Below are 26985 nucleotides of genomic sequence, written 5' to 3'. Positions count from 1 at the left end.
AGAGATAAATGACAGTGGCTCCATGGGCTTGGCCTCTAAGGGGAATGAAAGGCCTGAAAACGACTACGGATCCAGGGAGCCAGAGTGCTCACACCCAGCCTGCATACCCCTCCACGCTTCTTCAATAGCCGCAGAATGCCTGCCTGGAGTTGCTACGCTAGAACTTAGGAAGGAGCTAATAGGGCATCGGAAAACGTATCCATCTCCAGAATATTCAGAGGTTTCGCAAAGCCTGCTGGGCCTCAAGCTTAACAGTTTAATTGCTATGGTCAGGCTGGTTCTCACTGTCCCCGGGAGGAGGGCCTTTATCTTCCCTTCTCCCAGCATTGAATATCTATACTTAGAACCCACGCTCAGGTTGAGCCCTGCCAGGAAGGAAAAGGTAGTAAGGTGACCCACCTCCCCTCTGAATTCAGTCTCTGCTGCCTGCCAGACTCACCTTTAACCCAGATCACTCAGAAGCTCCAGGTCCTAAATGTCACTTAGCCTGTCTTCTCCAGGTCTTAGGACCACAGAGAGATATGCTGGCAACCCAATTACATAAGGACCCTTGATTTGGAAAGTTATAATTAACGGCTAATGCTTGTGGGAACTGCCCAAGTTGATTCCTGAGGCCCACCGCCTGGGTGACAAGAAATCATGCATATATCACCCACCCTCACCTGTGCTCACTTCCTCTGAGGCCTGAGATGCAACACTGACTTCTGCACCTCTCTCTCCTGGGAGCCCAAGCCCTAGCTGCCTCTGCCTCCCCTCTCACTGAGACAGTTTTGTCTCACTGGACACAGCTGAGGCCACACTACAGAGGAGTGGGTGGGGGTTTCTTGGTGTGAGAAACACATAGTGCAGGAAACTTGAGCAGCAGTGGTGTGTGCACGAAAGCAAAGACAGTGCTGCTACCATAAGCGCTGGCATGGAGCCCAGGAGGGCTAAAGGACATCAGTCTCCCTCTCGATCCCCACGTACTTGAGGGCATCAGCTTGGCTGTACCTGTCCCAGAGCAGGAGGAGGAACCAGATTACTATCAAGGCTTTTGTGATAAAAAAGAGTCCCCTCCCATTTCACTTCCCCTCCCACTTTTTAAAAGCAGTTTTCAATGCTCCCCTTCTGAGACAAGGCACCAGAGATCAGAACAAAGACAAAGCCTTGACCACCATGAGATCCTCTCCTTCATCCCTATCACCCATCTTAAGCCCCCAAATCAATTCCAACAGCCACCCTTTCCACCCTTGGGGCCACCTCTCTAGGACCATTCCTAGCTGCCTCACCTGTAATCAAAGAAGAGCTCTTCGCCAGCTTGAATTGCCCTCTTGGCAAATATCCCAATCCGATGGTCCCCATTCACCATGACCACTGCAAATAGGACATACCCAGGGCTAAGTCCCCAGTCAACCCCAAGTCAAAAATCAGTAGTGACTCAGGTCTGCTTTTCTCCAAATTCCCAGTGAAAACACAAATGAAGTGGAATTAGAAAGTAGTCAATAGAGTTGCTTCTGTGTTTTGTTTTGTTTTTCCTAGTTAATAACGGATAGAGATCATAGTAAATGAAGCATACATCCCCTCAAGCCTACCTCCCAGGTCACTGAGAACTCACCTTTGGCGTAACAGTTGGGGTTCACTGAATGGTTTGCAAATCGAATTTTGTTTCCTTTCCGGGTTGCATCCACTACAAAATCTGTATAAAGTAAACCAAGAAAGACCATGAACTCACCAGGCAACTCCACAGCTTCTTGAGCCTGAATTTAAAATCAATGAAACAGTAACAGAAACAAGACGATCTGGAGGGAATTTTAGCAGGAGCTGGGGAAGCAGGCAGTATAAGAATGCAGCTTCGCGTGGGAGTACTCCCTTTGGTCCTCCCCTCCTTTTGCTGGAATTATGGATCTCCTCTTTCCATCCAGGGAGGGAGATTTCTGAGGTGTAAGTGCTCAGTGCTCTGATTACAAACACAACCTGAAATGGAAGTTCTCCCAAAGCAAGTGAACTGTGGCTCAGTGTCTCTGAGTTCAATCTCACCACCTTGCTCTGAGCATCTGTTGGAAGATTCAGAGCTGATCTGAACCTGGACCAGAACAAGGGACATCTGGTAGGAAGACATGCTCAAGACCACTTTGGGATGAGAAAGAGAGACTCCATACCATTGTTGAGGTTGAAGAGGAAGCTGGACATGTATTTGTCATAGACCTTCCCTCGTCGATCAGCCTCGTCCTGAGAGATGAGCTGCAGAGACAGACAAGGAACGAACAGGGGGATGAAGCCGTCTGCTCAGGCATGGTACCCTGTCCCTTGACAGCAGTGGGGGGGCGGTGTCACATACAGGTGCTTACTGAGCACCATGATGAGAATCCTAACATACCGAGCTTGGGTTAGTTCCTTCCAATCCCTACCCAAGCTGGCCAGTGTTAAGGTTGGAGAGAGCCCCCACCCGCCCCTCCTATGTGGCCTGAACTGCCAGAGTCGAAGAAGAGTGGTTTGTTTCAGAACTGCAAACAGTTCTGTGGGATCCCCCGAGAGTCCACATGAGAACTCAGTTGAGTTATTTAGAGACTGATTCACAGAAGTCTGGACCACAGAAAATCAGGGTTTCTCATCACTATTTCCCCAGATAAGAATGTGGGCCAAAACGATAGCACTCACCTCACCACAGTATTCAGAAATGAACTCGTTCTTCTGCACAGACTCCTTAATGAAGGTGCCCCATCCGGCCACATCTGAGGGGGCCAGCAGCAGGTGCTGGGGAAGAGGGAGTCAAACCTCAGACTACAGGGTGTGTATGTGTTAGGTGTGCACGTGTACGGTGGGGGGAGAGCAGGGTGGAAAGAACTAGCAACTGTTAAGAGGATCTGAAAACAGAAAAAGGTCTAAGCTATTCTGTTCTGCTGGGAGAAAAAACAAAAAAGGGAGGTGGTGAAAGGAAACATGACCCCTCCTCCTCTAGACCTGTGGACCTTCACTGCTATGTGTCAAGTAAAAATAGACCACATCAGTGACCAGTCCCTCCTCTCTGCTCCTTCCCATCTGGCTGCTTCAGGGGGTCACTCTTCTCACCCATCACTGGGACAGAAAACTTTATTAATTCAGTAAAAGTGTGTCGTCTAGGGCTTACCAAGAACTTTCATATACAAACCCTCTAAGGAACCAGTAGAAACAGGCTGCTGGGGAGTACTCAGTCTTTCCCATTCCACTATCCGGCTGGCGATCCTGGAAAAGCCCTCACCTTCTTGAGTCCTCGCTGGATGCTGCAGTTTTTACAGGAAACCACTTTGCAGTCCCAGTGCTCTGAGGCCCCACAGGTGAGACACAGGTCGGGGTCACACTCTCTCACTGCCAGGTAGCAAGGGCACTGCTTGGTATTGCACTGGGTCTTACAGCGACAGCCAGGGAAGCGATTCTGACCTGGTGGGACGACAGGTGAGGTTGGGAAGAGAGCAGGCTCGTGCTGGGTTTGACTCAAGGGACAGCAGAAAAGTAAATGTTATGTGTTCAAGGATATTTGGCAAAATAGGAGAGACGTTCCCTTCCCAATAATCATATACTCAAAAATTTTCCAAAAAAACATGAAGTGCCTCCCAACATTCATGCCTGAGAGTCAAAAAAGCAGGTTCGACTATGGAGATATATTTCCTAGGTTCCCCAACAAGGCTCTCCTCCTCCTCGGTGGGATTTGGAAGGGAGGTGGATAGTGCCCCCAGAAAATAAAATCAGTGTTTTTCACTGGCACATTCTGATCATCAAAACAAAAACCACTTTGAGAACAATACATCCGTTCTATGCCACCCTCCTCCACCCACAGCCCTCCCCCCTGCTGTGGTTAAGATTGATAACTGCTATGGGTTAGGAGGTATTTCTAGCACAACTGCCTGGGCACCAAGTTCTGCAAGCTCTGGAGGCTGCCATCAAACTGCCTTGACGGGTGAAGGGCATGGCTAAAAGAGAAGCACATGAGCCTCTATCCTACCTTCTGCTGACGTACAGACCAACCCGATATTAAAATTCCAGAGAGCAAACTAAAATAGATATACACAGAATTGCAACCTGCACAGGTTACAAAACGTTCTGGAAAGGGAGGCTGTGACTGCACTAGCAGGAAGATGCCATGCTTCTTACTTCTGCCCTGGAAGGTCAAGTTGGGAAAGCATCGGGCTTCTGTATAATTGTTGCTTTTAGAATCATACATGTAAGGGTTTTTTAAAAATCACTTTTCCATATCTTAAGTCTCTTCTAGAGTGGTTAAAACACAGCAAAGAGAATATCAAAAGGCCCATCAGCAGCAAAAGGCGCAGGAGGGGAGGGAAACCTGGGATGCGTTGGGCCGGCTGTGTTGGCAGACTACAGGAGAAAACGAAGAGCTCTTACAGTCTGGGTTGCACTGGCAGAACTTCTCACAGAAATTCTGAGTCATGATGCAGGGGCAGGTGCTGTCGCAGGGGCGGTCTGGGTGGTCGCAGGGTTGGTAGTTGTACACTTGTGTGGAAGAGTTATCTGGAAGAGAAGAGAATAGACCAGGGCACTGCTGCGCTCATGCTCCCTAGCGGCCTTCCCTCTCAAGTGTCCAGGGCGCTGATTCAGAGGCTTGTTCTACCATAACTTCGATCCACATCTAGCACCTGATGATGACAGTCCTAGATGATGGTTCTTCATAAGCTACAACGGCGTGATTTGTTTTGTGGCGAAAGTGTAGAAATAGTCCGGGACTATAGCGCAGCTATTCTGAACATTAAATGAAGTCTAGGTCCTGGCACATGGCAAACCATGAAAGTCAGAGACCACAAGGCCCATAACTCTACCTCCTAAGAGTCCTCACAGCTGCAGCGAGAAGCTGAGCTGTTCTCAGCTGCTGCAGAAAAGCTGCAACCCGCGGAAGTGGTGTAGGGTCAGCAAGTGCAGCTGCAGGTGGGGAAGGACGGCCACAGGGGTGAGGCCTCGAGCTGAACTGTGGAAGAAGGCCCTGCTGGAACCTACCTTTCTTCAGCTGAATTTTCCTGCAGTGTGCAGCCCACAACCTGGAAAAAGACAGGATGGGTCTGGGTCACGGTCCTGGGGAAGTCTGCAGAGCCGGGGAAAGGACAATGCGACCTACTCTGAGGGACTGCAGTTGGAGAATTGGGGAGTGTCCTCCCACATCACTTCCCCGGAGGCTTCTGTTCTTGTACAGGGAAGCTACAGTCCACCCCAAAGCCAGCTGGCCTGTGCCTCAACATTTAAGTATAAACAACCTCCCCTTAACAAACATACATACATAAAACAAGAAATAGGCACACAACAACACCCAACCCTCTATGTCTACTGTAATCTATCGTCCCTCCCTCTCCCCAGCCTTTGGGGAGGTGGAAATGTGGGGGGTTTCAGGATGGGGAGTTGAGAAGGCTTTTGAGGAACATGTTCTGAGTGAAGGAACTGAGAGGGAGCGGCCACGAGGCCTTCCTTCTACATCTAGAATTTGTGTCAGTTCCTTTCTTCAATAGGTGATAGTCATTAGGGAACCAAGCCAGGCAGAATGTCAATTTAAAAACACAACAACAAAAAGCAAAGAAAAATAAAAAAACGCAACAAAAAATGTCCAACTCTCAGCAAAGGCTAGCTAGAAAAAAGTTATTATGCAACTTAGAAAAATAATACAAGTGCCAAAAACAAAACAACCCTGGTCAGGGTTGAGAAGTGAGTACAGTGGTTAACTAATCACCAACAAGGAAAATGGCCTCAATGTGGAGCCATGAGGCCAGTTCATATTCTGTTGGCCAGGAGCTTAAAGGAAAAACCAAAGTTAGCTCATGATCAGGAGAAAGGCTGGGCCAAGGCACAGACCCACAGGGAGCTCTAAGAAGGCCGGCCCTCAGTTACGCATGCCAAACGGATGGGCAGTGGCTACAGAGAGAGGCAAATGGGAAGTCCAGGGGGAGGTCAAAGCACAGGGAACAGCCTGACACAGAAAGTCCTTTGTCCAACCCTTGCCTGTGCTTTCTTTTCTTCTTCTGAGAAGGGTTCATGAGCTCATCTGTTGGCAGCTTCAGGATAAGTGATTCTTTGACTGCAAACTGAAAGACCTGGAAGAGAAGTCCAACAGAACCTGTCACTCCTTATTGAGCCGGGCGGTCAGATAAGTGACCCAGCCAAGTGCTGGGCTGAGGAGGTTCTAGAGGGCTCCCAGGCAGCGGACTGAGCATTTCTTCAGTCACGGGAGACAGAGTGGCAACGGCTCTAAAATTAGTTCTTATTTATCCTGACTTGAGAAAGGAGAAATACTGAGCACAGTTACAGCTTTCCTGGTTAGTAGCTTTTATCTACTGTTCTGCCTACCAACCCTGAGTGTGGGCAGATTTTTACCAACAGTATCTCTCTCTTCTTAGGGAGGGCAACTTCCTGCACCTTGTGTAACTGAGTAAGATCTGACAGACACCAGCACTAGCTCCCTCTGCTGGTATAAAGGCATCAGAGCCTTGGCTACTCACTTCAGTAGGACAGCATTTCAGGAAAGCTGGTTCCCTTTCATTGTGCTTCTTTCCTTTATAGCATTCAGTTTTAGGCCCCCTGCCACCCCCACCCGCCTTTTTGGTTATAATTCCTTTTGAGAGTCTGTGAAAAGTATAGATACTCTACTTAGGAAAAAAATGCACAAAAATTGTTTCATGCCCAATTTGATAGATTTTCTTTTTAAAAATACATTTTATTGATTTTTTACAGAGAGGAAGGGAGAGGGATAGAGAGTTAGAAACATTGATGAGAGAGAAACATCAATCAGCTGCCTCCTGCACAGTCCCTACTGGGGATGTGCCCTCAACCAAGGTACACGCCTTTGACTGGAATTGAACCTGGGACCCTTCAGTCCGCAGGTCGACGCTCTATCCACTGAGCCAAACCAATCAGGGCCAATTTGATAGATCTTTATGTTAACCTGTGCCTCAGGGAAATAGGTTTGAGATCCCCAATGAAAGCAAAGGGCACGTCGGTTCATGGCTCTATTGCTTGTTCCAGGTAAAGGAAGCATGAAGAGGGCAGTCTCCTCTGAAGTTAGGAGCCATGTGAGCAGGGCCCAAGCTCTGGTGCTCCTTTCTTGTTGGACGGATTGGTTTTAACACCTATCTCCATGGCCCGTGTCTACAGCGTCCTCTCGCTGCAGTCTTGTCCTGCCTTTAGAGCATGAGTGGCTACTATCAAACCATGATTCTAGTGACGTGATGGTATGAGTGAGAAGGGCGAGGTCCAGGCCTAGCTTTTGGGGGTGATAATTAGAAAATCTTGTGATGGTACATTTGTAGAATAAAGCAATGAGGAGACTGATGGCGGGAACAACACTGCCGTGGAGGAGAAGGAGCACCCTAGGTAAGAACATCCCCAGAAAGACCTGGGAGTCTAGGAAATGGATACACATTTCAAAGAAAATGTTGGAAACAAAAAAAGAAGCTAAAAGTGTGCTGGAACATCCAGAAGAGTTAGATCATGGCTAAAGACAGAAATAAGAATTCAGCAAGGGGGAGAGCAGACCCCAAGCACTGCTAGGCCTGGCCTTTGCAGGAGGCCCTGTGCTTGGAGACCCACTTCATGGCCTAGAAGCACAAACTCACAAGGAACTGAGCCTGAGACAGCTTCTCTCCAGACAGGCCACTTACAAGATGGCAAAGGGCTGACAGAGCAGTGCAGGAAAGGAGGGCCTGAGCTTGTTCCTGCTGCTTTCAGACAGTACCTGCTTGCACGTCTTAGTCCCCAGAAGCCTCGCTATTGAACAGAAGTTGTTGAAGTAGGTGCCATGAAAGACTCGGAAAAGAGATTCTTCAGCCCCAGTCCATTCCACAGGCTCCGAGGGTGCTTCCACTACACAGAGCTGAGGGGGGGCTGGACTAGCCTTCTGTTTTGTGGGGGTCTGACAGCGAGAGTTAGCCTCTAAGAGGAAGAAATAAGAGAAACAGAAGAAGGTGGAATGCAGTTGTCATCAATAGTTGGCTGTAAATTCAAAAGTATTTTATTTAAATGGCAGCCTAGTTAGTAACAAAAATATCCCCCCGTCTCCACTGTTTATAGATAAACCTGTGGACAGAATTAACAATTTTATAAAACACTAGAGGCCCGGTGCACAAAATTTGTGCAGGGGGAGGGGGGACCCCTTAGCCCAGCCTGCACCCTCTCACAATCCGGGACCGCTGGCTCCTAACTGCTCACCTGCCTGCCTGCCTGATCACTCCTAACCCCTCTGCCTGCCTGCCTGATTGTCCCTAACTGCCCCTGCCTGCCTGCCTGCCTGATCGCCCTAACCACTCTGCCTGCCTGCCTGATCACCCGTAACTGCCTCTGCCTCGGCCTCCGCCACAGCGGCTTCGTCAGGAAGGATGTCCGGAATGACACCTAGAAGGTCGTTTGGCTGTCTGGTCTAATTAGCATATTATGCTTTTATTATTATAGCTAGTGATATTAAGTGTTAATGGTGATCCTGGGTTTACCAGAATCCTTGTGTGTTAAGACAAGATCATTTCCTGTTCACTGTACCTGAAGAACTGGAGGCCCAGTCATTGCCTGTGTCCCTGTCACTGTCCCCTTCTTTAGTCTCAGCCAGAGCAGAGGCTGAAGTGTTGGAGCAGGAAGCACTGACCATGTGGTGCCTTCGCCGGCGCCGACCAGAGCACTTGGAACGGGGGTTGTGGAGCATGGCGTATTCCTTTGCTCCTTCCTGCAATGGACACGTTAGATAGGAAACTGAAGTAGGCCCAGAATCACCATATTTATCCCATCATCACAAACCAGCTTTTCAGCATCTGTGCTTATGTGCAATGATACTGTCTTTTGTTTGCTCTGTACCATACAAATGCGGCCATCTAACAGCCATTTAACATTCTAAAAACTTAGAAACATATACCTCTTCACAAAAGAGCTAACCTATAAAGTAATCTTAAAAAGATATAATCTATGCATTTTCAACTTTCCAGTGAGTTATATCTAAAATTCATTTGCATGTTAGCTGTTGGGAACTTGAGAACACATTCTCCTGTACTGGTAATGAGGTTGAGAGAGGGGAAGGGACTTGCTTGAGAGTATATAGCTAATTGCTCCAGGGTGGGTACAAGGATCAGGACTCTTCTGTTTCAATAATAAAATATGTAATCCCTGAATTTATGCAATATTGCTACTTAATTTTGGAACTTCCCTCCAAACTAGTATATTAAATTTGGAGGAATACTGTTTTGTTACTTTATAGTTATGTGGGTTTTTTTTAAAGACCAAATAACTATCATTCAGCTTGATTATCTATCTTCTTATCAGACTTGGTTCCAAAAGATTTCTAGCTGTTTCTAAAAATTAAAACTACATGTAAATGATAGCATTTACCATTAATAAGGATATTCAGAATAATACACTGTAGGCACTAAAGGAAATTCCAAAAGAAAAGTTTTGAAATGAATTGAATCTGATATTATGTGCCTATGCTATGATGTGACACCCACAGAATCACTTATAATATATTCTTCCTCAAAATGTTTAACATAGCCCTGGCCAGGTAGTTCAGTTGGTTAGAGCATCATCCTAATACACGAAGAGAGAGGAAAGCATCAATGTGAGAGAGACATGTCAATTGGTTGCCTCCCACACACATCCAGGGGATCGAGCCTGCAACCAAGGAACATGCCCTTGAACTTAATTGAACCCAGGACCCTTCACTTTGTCGGCCGATGCTCTATCTACTGAACCAAACTGGCTAGGGCTTTACTTATTTATTTTTAATCATTTTAGAGAGGAAGAGAGAGGGAGAGATAGAAACATCAATGATGAGAGAGAATCATTGATTGGCTGCCTCCTGCACACCCCCTACTGGGGATCTAGCCCGCAACCCAGGTGTATGTCCGACCAGGAATCAAACTGTGACCTCCTGGTTCACAGGTCAATGATCAACAACTGAGCCACACTGGCCGGGCAGAAGTCATGTTTTATTTGCACTTTATGACCCCCAAGTGCTATGTACTGTCTCACTTGGTTTGTGTTGCCAGGGGCAGAAAGCCCAAGGACCATTTCCTGCTCAATTTTCAACAAAGTTAACAATAGTAGAACAGCTTAAGAACGTACCAGCAAAAGGAAGCAGTCTGTGCCACATGGTTCTGGTTCAATCTTGATTTCTTTGTTCTTGCGTTTATATACATTAGGGGTAGCATGAAAAGCTGGAAAACACAACACTGTCCTGTTTCCAACGATTCATCCACTTGACAGGATGGGGAGGAACAAAACTGAATTAGGGAGCTAGTGCAGGAGAATCTGGAGATAAATAGTTACCATCAAAGTGCACAAAATCCAATCATTTCTGACATCAACAGAATCCTTTCAAAACTAGGAGGTAGTCAGAAACAATTATGTTGCTGGTTATTCTGTCCTGACCATGCAAAGCATGTTGTAGGATAACTGAACAAGTGAAAATAGATTGGTCCTTTGTAAAACCATCATCAGATCAGAAGCCGGGAATTCTATATGATAAACTAAAATAATGAGAAGGAAATGGTGGCTGGGAATAGAAAACAGGAGAGCATTTCAGAGTAGCCCCACTCACGGTGAAGGAAGCAGTCGTATTTAAAGCAGCGCCGGCAAAAAAGTGTGTGGAAGGAGTGCAGAGATTGCTCCCGCTGCACAGACTTGGCATTGGGGCCATCGATGTTGGGTGTGCACTGAGGGGGAAGTGCATTGGGGTCTGACATCTCTGTTAGTTCTCGGTACCTATTCAAGAAAAGAGAGATAAGAGTTCCTTCCAAGGGAATGTCTTAACTGAGAAAATACAGATTGAGTACTGAGGATCATCCAGGTACAGCTGGCCAAGAGAGGATGGGAGTTTTGAGTCTTGTTGATGATGGATTTGTGTATAACTGAGTTAGTACAACATTGTAATTATGCTGGGCTGAGCATATGCCTGAAAGGGAGGGAAATATTTAATAAGTATGGTGCTGGAGTAACTCTCCAGAAAAATGGCAGAAGTATAAAAAGTTCTCTGCCCAGACTTACTCAGAAGCCAGCAAACAATGACCCTTAATAAGGGAATGGGTATTTTGGGTAAGCAAGTAAGGAAGAAATAATGAGAAGTGGGGGCAAATCCTTATGCACTTACCATAAGCAAGGCTTTTTATTAACCAAATACAGGCGTGAATAAAAATTTTGCCTGATCACTCTACAAGGCCTGAGGGGGGCAGCTTCCCCTACCTCTCCTTCATGTCATCTGGGACACCATTCTCAGGGAACATTGAGGCGATTGCACTGAAGATCATGTCATTTGGAAACTGTTTCTTGGAACTCTTTTTGTTGCCTGAATTAGAAAAGACAAAAAGCTCCTGAGTGCTATCTACAACCAGAGTATGCAAACAAAGCTGTTTGGTCGTTTTTCTTTTGTCAAGGCGTTTTTTTTAAAAAATATATATTTTATTGATTTTTTACAGAGAGGAAGGGAGAGAGATAGAGAGTCAAAAACATCGATCAGCCGCCTCCTGCACATCTCCCACTGGGGATGTGCCCGCAACCCAGGTACATGCCCTTGACCAGAATTGAACCCGGGACCCTTCAGTCCGCAGGCCTACGCTCTGTCCACTGAGCCAAACTGGTTTCGGCAAGGCATTTTGATTAGAGCTGCTTTTCTGTTGTTGTTAATTCTTACCCGGAGATATTTTTCCATTGATTTTTAGGGAGAGTGGAAGAGAGAGGAAAAGAGAGAGAAACATCAATTGGTTGCCTCCTGCATGAGCCCTGACCAGGCTCCAGGCCCAGGAGGAGCCTGCAACCAAGGTACTTGCCTTTGACCAGAATCCAACCCGGGACCCTTTGGTTTGCAGGCCAATGCTCTATCCACTGAGCCAAACCAGCTAGGGCTAGAGCTGCTTTTTTAACCTATACATTGGCTGTCTAGGAATATATAAGAAAGTCAAGGTTATCTGGACTTCTCTAATAAGCTACCAGTAAATAAGGAAATCACAGTCTTCTACATATTAACAACCAAATCCACTCCCCACGACAGAATATGGAGGTAAAAACCAGAGTTTTCACAGAGACCTGAATACAGAAGAATCCTATATGCCGAAAAACAAGACTGATATCATAACTCTGTTACAATGAAAGAGACACTATGTTCCTGGACATATAGTATAATTAAATAATGTGGAGTATAATTAAACATTAGTTAAATATTAACAACATGGAAAACTGTTCATATGATTTTTTTAAAAAGGGATAAAAATTACATGTATGCATATACATACATGTGGCATGATCCCAATTTCACATAACACATATAAACAGGTTGATTTAAATATGTACTTTAAAAAAATTGAGATATAGTTGACATACAACATTGTGTGTGTGTATATATATATATATATATTTTAATATTTTAAAAATTGATTTCAGAGAGAAAGGGAGAGGTAGAGAGAGATAGAAACATCAATGATGAGAGAGAATCACTGATCGGCTGCCTCCTGCATGCCCCTGACTGGAGATTGAGCCTGCAACCCGGGCATGTGCCCTTGACTGGATTCAAACCTGGGACCCTTCAGTCTTCAGGCTGATGCTCTATCCACTGAGCCAAACCAGCTAGGGCTTTATATATATATATATATTTTTTTTTTTTACATTTTTTTAGGCCTAGAAGGAAATTAAAAAAAGTTTTTTTAATTGATTTCAAAGAGGAAGGGAAAGGGAGAGAGAGAGAAAGAAACATCAATGATGAGAGAGAATCATTGATCGGCTGCCCCCTGCACGCCCCCTACTGGGGATTGAGCCCGCAACCCGGGCATGTGCCCTTCATCAGAATCGAACCCGGGCTGCAGGCCAAAGCTCTATCCACTGAGCCAAATCAGCTAGGGCTAGAAGGAAATATTAATGCTGGTTATTCCTAGGCCGGATTATAAGGCCATTTTATTTTGTTCTTTAAACCTCCCATGTTTTCCAAATATACCATTTTCTAATTAGAAGTGAATAATGATTATTCTCTAAGTTCCACTTTCTTCTCAGCTAGGTTACCCAAGCTAAATTAACTTATGAGAGGAGAAGGAGAGGAGAGGGAGAGGGGAGGGAAGGGGAGAGACATCAATTTGTTGTTCCAACTATTTATGCATTCATTTGTTGATTCTTTTTTAAAATATAAATTTTTTAAAATTAATTTTGAGAGAGAGAGAGAGAGAAAAAAACCCATTGATTTGTTGTTCTAGTTATTTATGCATTCATTGGTTGATTCTTATATGTGCTCTGACCGGAGATTGAACCTGCAACCTTCGCATATCAGGATGACGCTCTAACCAACTTAGCTACTTGGCCAGGGCCTCTTCCTGTTACTTTAAAAAGTCATATGAGGAAGTAGTGCTATTTACCTTCAATAGCATGTCGTTTTCTCTTTCTTGTTACTGGCAGATCTTCTTTGCTGTCATCTTGCTTTCCATCTGAGGTGTCATTGTGCCCTTCCTCCTCCTCATCTGAGTACTGATTCAGGGCATCTACCAACTCCAGGAAAACAGCATCACTAATCAGGACAGATCCAGGAATCATCTCTGAAACATAAGGATTAAATGGGTGAGCAGTGGTTGTTTCATATTCCATTACACCTCCTAGGAAGGTTTTGTTGTATTCACTCCTGAGGCCCAGGTAGATAACATGTGTACATTTTTATATGGACTCCAGGGGATTACAATAATTTTTAAAAAAAAATATATTTTATTGATTTTTTTACAGAGAGGAAGGGAGAGGGATAGAGAGCTAGAAACATCAACGAGAGAGAAACATCCATCAGCTGCCTCCTGCATGCCCCCCATTGGGGATGTGCCCGCAACCAAGGTACATGCCCTTGACGGGAATCGAACCTGGGACCCTTCAGTCCGCAGGCCGACGCTCTATCCACTGAGCCAAACTGGTTAGGGCGGATTACAATAATTTGATTGGCTCTTACAACTGCAACAGTTCAGCTGACTAGTGGAAAATCCAGTTACAAGTTTTATTTTTACTGGAGTACTTCCTTTCCACAGTCACAGGTCAACCTCTATTTATGGTCCAAAATCTCACAGAAATGTGCAAACAATAAAAATGGGACAGAAAAAGAATGATAAAAATATACTTGGTCTTTCTGCTAACTGGTCAGTAGTGACTTCTTTGAATAAAAAGATAGCATTTTTTCTTTCTAAAATCATACCATAGGGGGTTATACTACATCTTAGGAGAAAGTTTTTGGACACTAGAGGGCGTAGTGGATAAATGCATTTCAACAGCATCATAACACCCACAATTGTCAAAAGAGCAGGTGAGGCTATTGGTTTGCAAATCCTTGGGGAGTCTCTCCCTATCATCCCAGTTCTTATACACTCACAGCCTTTTCTAAAACTACTTCTAAAACTACAACTAAATCCAAATGGCTTTCTTTTAGGAAAGTTAGGATATTATAACCAATTTCTGAGAGATACAGGGGATATCTGGATCAAAACTTCTAAAATCAAACTTATTTGTACACTGAACTTTCTCTCTTGTCACTGATTACTTTATGATCCTTTTATGTCCAAACTCCTTTTAAAATTTAACTGGGAATTTTTAAATATAAAATTTCTACTCTCAGCCACGTGATTACACTGAAATATTCTTCAGTGTGTACACCCGTAAGGCAGGAGATAAGAGGAAGGTGATGGACCAAAGAAGAGGCACCATTCTAACAGTTTTCTCCCGAAGTGCCCAGCACCACTACCTTCTTCACCATGTACTTTCCCATCGTAGTTATTGATCAGCTCTTCAATGAACGTCTCATCTTCTTCTTTCACCTCATCTCCCATGTAGGGAATATTGCACAAAACTGTCTCATCTTCTACCTGAAATCAAACCAGATGTGATTTCTTCCATGAATCCATTATACACCTCCTCTTTTCTGTTTAATGAAATATTTGCTGAGCCTTTTTTGCTACTTCAATCTCCTGAAAATGACTTTGGTCACAGTGGCCTGAGTTTAAAAACCTGGATATTTTGTTTTATCAACAAAACCTCAAACGAAGAGGGCAATGCTACTTTGGGGGGGGGGGGGGGAGTTAAGTTTAACTACAGGAGGATACTAACTACCAAATGTTTTGCATGATACTAATAAAGATATTTCCACTAACACCTAAAGTTTGGTAGTACATTTGTTTTTAGTGATTCATCATCTCTTTTTATTCAGTAAACATTATTGTGAAATAGGTATGAATATCACCTAAACAACAGTTTAAAAAGTCTTCAATTCTAATTCTTCTCGTACATAGAGATTAAATGATATGGAAGGCTTCCAAAAATACAATCTGTAATATAACTAGAATATTTAGAACAGAAACTGGGCAATCATGAATTTTTGGATATTCTATTATATACTCTAAGACTAACCACTCTGATAATCATAACAACAAATATGATTATAATTCATGTCACTTGCACTCAGTGGGAACCTAAAGTCAATCGCAGTGTATGAACTATAATATTTTCTGGTAGTAAACAATACTAATGAATTTTTTCTTTTTTTGATTCAACAGAGAACACAGTCATTCTTAAATCCTCAAATATCAGAGTAAAACTACTCTGAAGTTTAATTCTGAGGATTCCCTTCTGTGAACCCATATTCTATTCTGCTGAATTGTTATCTGTCACCAGGCAGATGATAAGCTATGGCAGTATTTAGAGAGGTCTGCTTATCAGTACCACAAATAACCCTAGTAGGAGTTAGCATAAAGGCCCAGGTGAAAGGACTATGGATCCCTGTGCACCTCATTTATCTCAGTTGCTTTCACAGCCTCTTGACTTTAGAAGATTCAGAAAGGATTGAGCCATCAGCAGGGAGCTGTCAACCTGCTTGAGTCTCAAGTGTCTGACTGAGACTGCATTTAATTGCACATGTTATAAAACTGGACAAAGTAGTAAGGGAAAACTGGAGTCCTGCCCAGTCTCACTCATTCAAAAAAATAAAAGAACCATCATCAGTGCAGAAGTATACTTCAGAGAGCACAATACCTACCAAGTTAGAGCAACTTGCAATATACTTTTTAGAGTAAATAAATTACTCTAAAAGCATTCTGCCCTGCATGTCCAAGCTTTGTTATATATACTCTGACAATATTTACCTTAAGAGGAGTGCCGCATATTAACATAAGAAAGTCATAGTTTAAACAATTATCATATTGTTTTCAATACATACCATAAAGTTCTGCTGGAGAGGGGACCAGGAATACATAATGGGAACCAATGCAACTGTGTTCAGAGACCGCATTAACATATGTTGGCTTGCAAATCCCGGGAAAATGCTGTCAATGGTACACTGAAATATAAACAATGATATGGAGAGGGAAAGGCAAGCACACAACTCAAGGGAGAATTGGAGTTTCCTTCCGAACTGATCCCAGTAGCCTTCTAATTCTTTCAAATAAGCTGAGGGTTTCGTAACAGTCAGCTTCTAAAAGGAACCACTACACTATAAACCTGTAAAAAGTAGGAACTCTCTCTTATTCACCTTTGTATCCTCTACCGAATCCAGCACTTACTCAATCATGTTTATTTCAAATCCCACACTTGATGTTTATTTCAACCTAAAACTGTGGGTCTCCTTGGGCTGTACACAAGAGAAAAGGGCCTCTGAAAGTCCTAAGAGATGAGGAGGAAGATGAAGTTTTCCTGAAGACCTAAACATTAAGGCAGCGGACATCAACTTAGTTGCACAGGTGATGGGGACAGTACAGGGGGAAGCAAAAGAAAGTATAGTCATATTTTGCTTTGGAAAATAAAATTACTCTCAATATACTACCTGATTTTTATATCTTAAAAATTATTATCTCTTTAGAAAACTAGTATGATTTGTAAATTTACAATAAGGGATATCCCTTTTATCAATATATTCCTGTCCATTATCCAAGGCATTCTTTTTTCCAATATCAAAATGCTGAAAGTGCCAAACAAGGCACAAAAAAATGGTTGATTTGAAGCCTGCACACAGAACCCAGGAAAGTAGACAGCAAATGTCTTGTTTTTTTCTATGAAAAACTCATGATTATGCTCATTAACTGAGAAGAACAATAGGCAAAAAGGTCTTTAAGCTACAGATTTACCATTCCGGTTATCCAAAGTTTACTATAATAACTGTACCCATTATCTTTACTTATTTTCTAGTCACAAATACAAGTCCAAGGAAGAGAAGAAGGCTGAGCTTAGATACCCGGAAGTACCTTTTTGAGAAAAGGATGCCCACTCAGAGGCTTCATCAACTGAACAGGTTGAACACGAAGCTTCTTCCATTCTTCATTAAGGATTTGGGTTTTTTCTTGAACCTTTGCAAAATTTGCTACATATAGAGCCTAGCAAAGGCAAGAAAAAAGTAGTTAGGATTTCAAGAGAAGAGTTGAAAAATTCAACCCCTCCACAGTGGATCAATATGTTAAGAAACAGAACCTTTCACTTGGAAATTATTTTTTACCTTTGCACCCATATTTGCCTGAAGCCGTTTAAGTTGTCGAAGTCTCATGTATTCAGATTTAACCTTTCTTTTCCAGTAAGTGATACATTTGGAAGTTGGGGCATTTGGTATGTCCATTTTGCTGTAATCTAAGAGAGAGAGAGATGAGAAATAGCATGTACAGCCTGGAAATGAAGCATTCCTCAAACTCAACCATGGTCAGTTATACTTTCATTCCTATTACATTTACTCATAAAAGCATACACTTAAAGAACCCAAAACTATGAGTTCAACAGGAAGTTTCAATTAAAAGATTTCATGTCTGCAATTCCTGATCTTATTACCACCCTAACCCCCAACTGAGTGGACACAGATGGAAGATGTTCTGCAGGGCAGGGGGGAGGCTGGGGATATGTTTAGCAGCCGCCTCCTCCCATACCTCAAGGAACTTGGATTACTTGGAAATTTTGAAGCCTACTCACTACAGTGATTAAGAGAAATGTTCAGCAAGAATTAAGTTAATATCAAAGAGGTGCGTGGAAACATCCACACTATAAAACTGTACCTGCCAAATTATCTAACTCTACCACACCTTAGCAATAAAGGGTGGACAGGACAACAGCATAATTTCATCTCAAAGTCAACAGCAAGACATTTAGAAATATATAACACTATAAATAACTTTTGTGTGTGTTTGAATAAAGAGTCACAGTTTTAAAGAAGTACTTATATGCTACCTACCTCAGAATGCAAGGGGAAGTGTCCAGTTTTATAATGTGCCTTCTGTTCTTCAGAGGAACGGTAAGACATAAAGGCAAAACAAATATTCAGCTTTTCAAAAGAGAATAGAAAGTTTTTAAGTCAGTGGAGCATATTTAGACCCTGATACATTCAGTAGAATGCTCTCCCATAACTATGAAGAGTTTGAGGTCGCTGCTACCATTATTTCTGCATGTAAGTCGGGTCTAAATAATACTTGGTGACATTAGGGAGGATCCTTTAAACTCTATTCTTCCAGTCATGTGTACAAATATATTCTCACCATTACCAAGTTTGCTATTTTGCTTTTCTGAACCAATTTCTAGGCTCAGCCTGCAGGCCCAGAAATTATTTTAGAGAAAGAACAAATTTTGTGTGCATGTGAAAATTCAATAAAATCTACAGGAATATGTTTTTACTCTATAGTAATAACTATTTAGGTTTCCTAGAGAACTAGTTTAATTCATTTCACCTAAAACTTTAAGTTTCTGAATATATTACAAGGAGCTATGAAGAGCCAAAATCTGAAACAGAAACTAAAGTTTCAGGCCTTGTTTTTTAAAATTTCTGGGGGGAAAAAAAAGCTTTCTTTTGGAGTTTAATATCATATGATATGAAATATGATATTCTCCTAATGGATCATTTTAAAAATTACCTGCCTTTCCCCATAAGAATAGACAGCACAGACAAGAAAACAGCAAAATTTAACCCACTGTCACACATACACCACAATCAGATCATGATCATGTGATCTCATGCACATGGGCTTTGTTTCATTTGATGAACCAAACAGACTGGTATAATGCGATTAGAAATTTAGAGGATAAGTAAAGGAAAGAAGGCATAGCATAGCACAGACAGATTCACTGTGTTTACTAAAACGCAACCAAGTGATTAAGCTTCTAAAAACAGAATTCCCTGAGAGTTAATCGTTATCTCTCTGGAAGAAGAAAATGAAACAACATAATCTAGGAATTTGAATCCAAGAGTGCTAAGATGATGGGATATAAAAAAATTAAGCTGACCTGAATTTCTTTCCTACAAATTGCCCCACCTCTCTTCCTCCTACATCTGTTAAATAGTTCTCATTCCTCTATGGAATGGGGTCAAAAGAGGGCCTCTTTTTGACTGATAAAACTATACATCACACTCACATGTAATATTAAGTAGTTGTTCACATGCTGTCTGCCGAACAACGAATAGTCTACTCCGGGAAATGAAAAAATGGTTCAAATATAAGACAAAACTGCCTCCCTGAGAAATGTTAGGTTATCCTTATTGAGACGCAAATGACCCAAATGTCACAGATCACAATTCGGTCAATCATCATAACCTCCTTAAAAAATGGGTTTTAATTGCAATTCCTTTCTCATTCTTTTTGGAACTCATTTCCCTTTTTGAAATAGTGAGCTCAGGGCAGTTTGCTGTATCCATTTGAAATTGGAGATCAAGTAATGGAAAATAATATAATCCACAGTTGCTTGTGTGTGTGTGTGTGCACGCGCGTGCACAAATTTCTTAGAGGAGATGGCCACAGAGAATATCAGTATTTTTATTGAAGAAAGGAGTTATAACTGACATGTAATATCCTACACGCTGTCAAAAAAGTTGACAGTATACACATATACACGAAAATGCCGTTATTTTAACCAACCATAATGTAAAATAAGCCACATTTCCTCCTTTTACAATAAAAATGATATTTGAGTTTCATGTGACCGTGAAGTGACATTTATTTTGCTTTGCTTTTTCACGGGTCTTCAATGTTTCTAAAAGTTTATTTGGCAGTTAGTCCCCACAGAGTGTATGAGGAAGATGAGACATACTATTTGGAACAGATGATATGATTAAAATAAACACCTGTAACACAGCCAGAAGACTGGTTCTCAAAGCATCTGGACACTAACCAACAACTATCACTTCAGATTTTTTTTTTTTAAATATATTTAATTGATTTTTTACAGAGAGAAAGGGAGAGAGATAGAGAGTTAGAAACATCGATGAGAGAGAAACATCAATCAGCTGCCTCCTGCACATCTCCTACTGGGGATGTGCCCGCAACCCAGGCACATGCCCCTGACTGGAATTGAACCCGGGACCCCTCAGTCCGCAGGCCGACGCTCTATCCACTGAGCCAAACCGGCTTCGGCCAGATTGTTTTTTAAAGCAAACAAACAAAACACTAAGCACTCCCTAGAGCAAATTTGGAAAATAGGTTCATACATCTTGGGCAATGGGAATGGCACATCAAAAAATACCTTATATTTCTACTACATCTGTTCTTTAGTTCTTAGACATGCAAAACAACATTTACATGTCAGTTAACTATTAAGCTACTACTTAGGAGCTTTTTATTATATTCACTTACTTATACACTGAAAATAAACTTCAAAACATGCAGTTTTGGTTAAGAAGTTTAAAAATGTCTTTATATAAATAATGCCAAAACTCAGTATAAGCAACCCAATAAAAATGACAAAAGAAAAAAATCTGAGTAGATACTGCACCAAAAAAGATATAGAAATAGCAAAACAGCACACAAAAAGATGCTCAATGCTATTAGTCATTAGAGAAATGCAAATCAAAACCACAAGGATGTACTATTACAACCCATTAAAATGACTAAAATAAAAAAGATTGATCATATCAATTATTGGTAAGGATGTGGAGCAAATTGGTATCCTCATCATACATTGGTGGTGGAAATGCAAAATGGTACAGCCATTTTGGAAAACAGTTGGCCAGTTTTTTAAAAAAATAAAGTTAAATATATACTTACCATATAACCTGACATACAATTTCTAATTATCCAAGATAAATGAAAATATATGTCCCCACAAAGATCTGGACACAAATGTTCATAGCATCTTTATTCAGAATAGCCAGAAAGTGGAAACAAGACAAATATTTATGGATTTGCAAATGGATACAAAGTGTAGTATATACATACAACTGAATACTCTGTAATAAAAAAGGAATGAACAGTTCCCATACATGCACAACACATCTCAACAACTTTATGCTAAGTGAAAGAACACCAAAACAAATGACATTCTATATGACTCCACTTACATGACATTCTACTAGAATATTTCTAGAAAGGGCAAATCTAGAAAGTGACAGAGTAGATCAGTGGTTGTCAGGGGCTGGGGTTGGGGAAAGCAATTAAAAGGAAAGGAGCATAGCCCTAGCTGGTTAGGCTCAATGGATAGAGCATCCGCCCACGGACTGAAGGGTCCCGGGTTTGATTCCCATCAAGGGCACATACCTAGGTTGCAGGCTTCATCTGGCCTTGGTCACCCCTGGTTGGGTTGCAACCAACCCATGTGTCTCTCTCACCTCTCACATTGATGTTTCTCTCTTTCCCACTCCCTTCCTCTCTCTCTTAAAAAAAAAAAAGGGGGGTGGGGGGAGCATAGCCCAGCTGGTGTGGCTCAGTGGTTGAGCAGTGACCCAGGAACCAAGAGGTCACGGTTTGATGCCCAGTCCGGGCACATGCCAGGATTGCAGGCTTACTCCCCAATCGGGGATGTGCAGGAGGAAGCCAATCAACGATTCTCTCTCATCACTGATGTTTATAATCCCCTCTTCCTCTCTCTCTGAAGTCAATGAAAACTTCCTTTTTAAAGGAAAGGAGCACAAAGGCATTTTTTGGGGGATGATAAAAATGTTTTATAACTTGGTTGTGATGATGGTGATTTGACTATGTACTTTTATGAAACCTTGCTGTGCTATATACATAAATGATTAATTTATTGTACATAAATTTTTACCTCAATAATGTTGATTAAAGAAAAAATAAGTCTTTCTTGATGACCTATTAATCCAGTATGAGACTTACTATTAAAAATAGTAGGCAATTTCACCTTTTAAAAAAACTCTTTAGCCCTGGCTGGTTTGGCTCAGTGGATAGAGTGTCGGCCTGCGGACTGAAAGGTCCCAGGTTTGATTCCGGTCAAGGGCATGTACCTTGGTTGCGGGCACATCCCGAGTAGGGGGTGTGCAGGAGGCAGCTGGTTGATGTTTCTCTCTCATCGATGTTTCTAACTCTCTATCCCTCTCCCTTCCTCTCGGTAAAAAACCAATAAAATATATTTTAAAAAAAATAAAAAATAAAAATAAAAGAACTCTTTAAAAAACCCAAACTCTTGAGTGACTTCAGAATGAATAATAGTAGAATGATCAATATTGGTTTAATAACTATTAAAAAAAGTTACATGTATACTACTGTAAGATGTTAATAATACGGGAAATGGGATGTGGGTTATATGGGAACTCCCTGTAATATCTTTATAATATTTTTGTAAATCTAAAACTGTTTTAAGAAAATAAGGTTTGTTTTTTTAAAAATTGGTAATTGGAAATGTTAACTACCTTATTTACAAGTCAGATCTCTACAGGAAAAGAAAGCTATAAAAACTTGGAAATCTTTCCCCAGAAAATTGGTTCTCAATTTGCTTCAAAGGCTAAACCTAGAATGTAGTTTGTCACTAGCTGGAAATGGAAAAACATTACTGAAATATTTGGAGATAAAACATTTAAAGAACGATATCCTTAAACTCAGAGAGACTGAAATCAGAATATAAAAGTTCCAAACTATGAAAATTCTTTCATCCACATAAAGGTCTCCATTTAAAAAAGCTTATCTTAGGGGCAAATTCAACGTCTTTACTACTTTCTCTTTTAGAACAAATAATTTTTTTTTAAGCCTGGGTGAATTGCACTGTAGATGTTTAAATTTTCCATCTCATTCTTTCCTTTTCAGTTCAGTGGAGTTGAAACATAAACAATAGGGGTGAAACTACCTCTGCCAACAGCTCTAGTAAAGCATAATGAGTTATTCTGGTGATGACCAATTTCCATCAACATTCCTGTTAAAATCAACTCTGTGGCTAGGTATAAAATGATCAATCCTTCAAGTAAGATCTATTAAATACATCTTTAGTTTATACTCTCCCACTTCTCTAAGATATTTATATTTGTTATTAGTTTGAGGTTCTGGGCACCCTACACATAGAAAAAAAAACCTTACTAACAGGAAGCTGTGAATTTTTTTCCTGAATTCTTATTTAAAATAAAATTATACCACTAATATTTTTTAGTATTGCTTTATTAAGAAAATAAGGTCATTTGCACTGGAGACAATGGAGATAAAAATCAAAGCAGGATTAATTTTTATGAGACCAACAGATATACAACAATCTATATATATATATATATAAGCCTAATATGCAAATTGTCCCCACAGGAGTTCAACCGGGAGACCGAGCACTCGCTATGATGTGTGCTGACCACCAGGGGGTGGCGCAGAACGAAGGAAGGCCCCGCAGCCAGCAGCCAGCAGCCAGGGAAGGGAGGCCCCGGCTGGCAGCTGGGAGGCCCTGATTGGCTCTGATTGGCCCTGATCGCTGGCCAGGCCTAGGGACCCTACCCATGCATAAATTTCGTGCTCTAGGCCTCTAGTGATTTATAATAGTTAAAGCAATCTCCTAACAGAATCAGCTCCATCTTGGCTGATTCTGTACTATACTAGCACAAAGTTTAATACGTAGTGATTAATACTTAATACTGCTCATTATCATTCAATAAAACAAAACAGTTTTAGTTATTCCATTTTGAAACAAAGTATTAGGGTAAGTATGTCAGAAAACACAACACACCAGAAGCACTTAACTCCAATTATCCATTAAGTAATTCTTGACTTTTGGGTTTGGAGCACTGAAGTCCCGACTGACAGTTTGATGGATTGCAAAAGTATAAAAGAGCCAAAAACACAATCTGAAAAAATTTAAAAAGAAAAAAAACAAAACAAAACTGGGACTTTCTAGAATGAAGGTATTCCCTAAGAGAAGTTTTTCTTTTTTAAACCCTCCCCCTCAATCCTAATCTAACTAGTATAATTCTCTTCACCTTTCTCCACATGCCTTTTTTTTTCTTTAAACTACCCTATGTAGAAATGTAATGTGTGTTTTTATGGTTTTGCTTTGTTAATCTTCACCAGAGGATATTTTTTCCATTGCTCTTTAGAGTGTGGGAGGAAAGGAGGGAGGAAGGTAAGAGGGGGGGAGGGAAGGGGGAGGGGGAGAGGAATGGAGGGAGTGGGGAGGGGGAGAAGGAGGGAGGGAGGGGTGTGTGAGAGACACATTGATTGACCGGGAATAGAACCCGGACTCTGTAACCACTCAGTACACCAGCCAGGGCTGGTGATGTGTTTTTAGTGTTGATGCCTCAAACATTTTTTTGGCAGTTGCTAGTTAACAAAGTAGAAATTTTTAAAACAGTCCAAGACAGGAAAAACATGTACTACTTAATTAAATAAATTGTTACACGTTTCATATAAAGCATGAACAGGAACAAAAACTGTTACCCACAGGAAAAGGAAGCCAGATTTCAGATATCAAAAGTTAAATAGAAAAAATTAGTATATTAAATACGATTTAAAAGGCATGTTAATTCAAAGGCAAGTAAGATAAGAGACACAAGTCCAACTACATTTTCTCCCCCTTTCCCTTCTCACGAAAGTGGTCTTGAGAGCAAAATTTCTTTTTTTAATCCTAGCCTCCTTATTCTAGTGCTGTTTCAAAGAGAAGTCAAATAATACCATAATGAAGAAGCAATTTCAACCTCAGCAGGTTTTAAAGCTGTGTTTTAGCATAAGGTCCTTGACCGGCCTACAAATACTCTGCCAGTTAGCAGCAGAATTAGGATCCACATCTCCAACTGCCAGCCCCAGAGGTCTGCCCACTATTTATGTATTCCACACATATGTACTGAGCACCTACTGTGTTCCTGGAACTATTTTGGGGTGCTTAGGGTTCATCCGTGAATAAATCAGACAAACATCCCTGCCCTGGGAGAGTTAACACTGTGATGCACACACGCAATATAAACCTTGGTAATAGTATTATCATTACAACTTTATAGATAGTCCTTTCCTTTACTGTAATTGTGTTTACAAAAATGTACTTATCTCCGAACACACACTTGCTTCTATGCAAGTAAGTAACCTCTGTTTCAATGACACAACATCCCAGCCCCGGGGATTCCAAGACTGAAAACAGCCAAGCTCTTACAGAACGTCTAACAGCACCTTCTCCGGCTGGAAACTTCATTCAATGCTGGTTTCCTAAACTTACAAGCACCGGGTGCGGGGGGATTTTTCTTTTCAAAGACGTGGAGGAACAGACCACACTTTCCATGCGGCCCTCCTACGCACGCAGTAGCCCCTCCACCTCGGCCCCTGCTCTTACTCCTCTCGCGCTAGGCTCCGCGCCTAAGCTACTCCCTTCACAATCTTACATTTCACCTCTAAGAGCCCGTTCTCAGCAGCCCCCCGGCGTCGCCGACATCCTTCCCCATCCCTCCCCTCTCCCCGGCCCCGACACAATGTCTCAGTTGTCACTTTTCTACCAAAATAAGTTTGTCCCACATTTCCTAACAGGCATGTCCCAAATACAACAAACACCTTGCTTTTTCGCTTCAAGGAACTTTCCCTCCTGCCGTGTGATCCCCGGGAGAATTCCGGGGGGTGGGCAGGGACAGGCGGGAAACCAAATTTGGAGAGAAGCTGCCTCTCACTCGCGGCTGGGGCTGGGGAGGCGAGAGGCGCCCAGCCCCCAAACCGAAGGAGGCTTCGGCACCGGCTCCACCCCGAGAGTGAGCGCCCCCTTGTATTTTACACCTAGGACCTCGCCCACCTCACCCCAGCCCCGGTCCGGTTTTTCACGCCACCCCTCCCGCAACACCTCCCGCGCTGCGGCCCGCTGCCTGGCCCTCCTCGTGCGCAGCCCCAGGTCTCGGGGTCCCCGCAGGTGCCACCGCCCACTCGCGCCCTCCCTATACTGGGGCCCCCGCCCACCGGACCCACCCCGCCCTCCAACGGGATTCCCGTCCCCGGGCCCGCCCCCGCCGCTCCTCCTCCCGGACACACCGCCCTCCCAGCCCCAGACGTGGTCCTCGCCGGGGGCTCACTGGCCCGTCACCCCCTTTCCGTCAGCCCTCGGAGTCGGGAGTGGCCGCCCCGCTACCCCGGCAGACAGGCATGGTGCCCTCCGCTTCCTCTCAATTCCCTGACCCCTTCGCCTTTTCCTCTCTTAGGTCCCGGGTGGCGAGGTGCGGAGGCCCGGCCCCACCGCCCGGCCCGGGCTTGTTTACTCACTCACCCTCCATCCCGAGCCGCAGGCGCCCTCCGCTAGGACGCCTGCGCGCCGCGGCCCCGCCCCCGCGCCGCGGCCCCGCCCCGCGCCTCCTCCGGCGCCTGCGCACTGCGCCGCCCTCCCTGCAGGTCAGCTACCTGGGCTTCCTTCTGAACGCGTCTTTATTTGGCCCCAACACCTGTACTCTGGCGTCGAGGTGGCACAACCCCAGCCCGATGGTTTACAAAGTGACACTATCAGGGGACAGGTTTTTTGGGAAATCTCGAGGTGACACTAGTATCTTCTTGAACACCTTATCCAGCGGTTGTACCATCCCCACGTCTCACTATCAGCGGTTCTCAACCTGTGGGTCGCGACCCCTTTGGCGGTCGAAAGACCCTTTCACAGGGCTTGCCCAAGACTATCCTGCATATCAAATATTTACATTATGATTCATAACAGTAGGAACATTACGTTATGAAGTAGCAACGAACATTTTATGTTGGGTCACAACATGAGGAACTGTATTTAAAGGGCCAGAAGGTTGAGAACCACTGCATTTGAAGCCAATCTGGAACCCCTTCATACCAATCCCTCACACCTACCAATACCCCCAAACACTGGCTTACGGACATTACTTATTCCTGCTTTATTTACACCTGACTTCTCTATTCCTGTCAAAACTTTTCCTAATCCCTTAGTTTC

General features: G+C 42.9%; 1 protein-coding gene across 4 annotated transcripts; it reads right to left on the bottom strand.

The window, feature by feature from the left end:
• Nucleotides 1-274: 274 nt before the first annotated feature.
• Nucleotides 275-26360, bottom strand: EZH1 (enhancer of zeste 1 polycomb repressive complex 2 subunit). Of its 4 annotated transcripts, none has more exons than XM_036339714.1 (21): nt 26308-26360; nt 18128-18217; nt 17408-17535; nt 17160-17288; nt 16139-16258; nt 14672-14792; nt 13317-13493; nt 11164-11266; nt 10523-10686; nt 10048-10139; nt 8479-8659; nt 7682-7878; nt 5953-6044; nt 4963-5003; nt 4357-4482; nt 3218-3396; nt 2638-2733; nt 2139-2220; nt 1595-1675; nt 1269-1353; nt 275-990 (listed from the first exon to the last, which is right to left on the bottom strand). In XM_036339714.1, exons 3-21 carry the CDS (start codon nt 17522-17524, stop codon nt 930-932), a joined length of 2244 nt encoding a protein of 747 aa, XP_036195607.1. In that variant the 5' UTR covers nt 17525-17535; nt 18128-18217; nt 26308-26360; the 3' UTR covers nt 275-929. The 4 variants fall into 4 exon arrangements, with proteins under 4 accessions (XP_036195607.1, XP_036195608.1, XP_036195611.1 ...); XM_036339715.1 differs by lacking the exon at nt 26308-26360 and adding an exon at nt 23806-23830; XM_036339717.1 differs by lacking the exons at nt 275-990; nt 1269-1353 and adding an exon at nt 1378-1514.
• Nucleotides 26361-26985: the final 625 nt, after the last annotated feature.

Source organism: Myotis myotis, unplaced genomic scaffold, assembly GCF_014108235.1.
Source record: "Myotis myotis isolate mMyoMyo1 unplaced genomic scaffold, mMyoMyo1.p scaffold_m19_p_17, whole genome shotgun sequence".
NCBI lineage: Eukaryota > Metazoa > Chordata > Mammalia > Chiroptera > Vespertilionidae > Myotis > Myotis myotis.
This window is presented reverse-complemented; position numbering and strand designations above follow the sequence as displayed.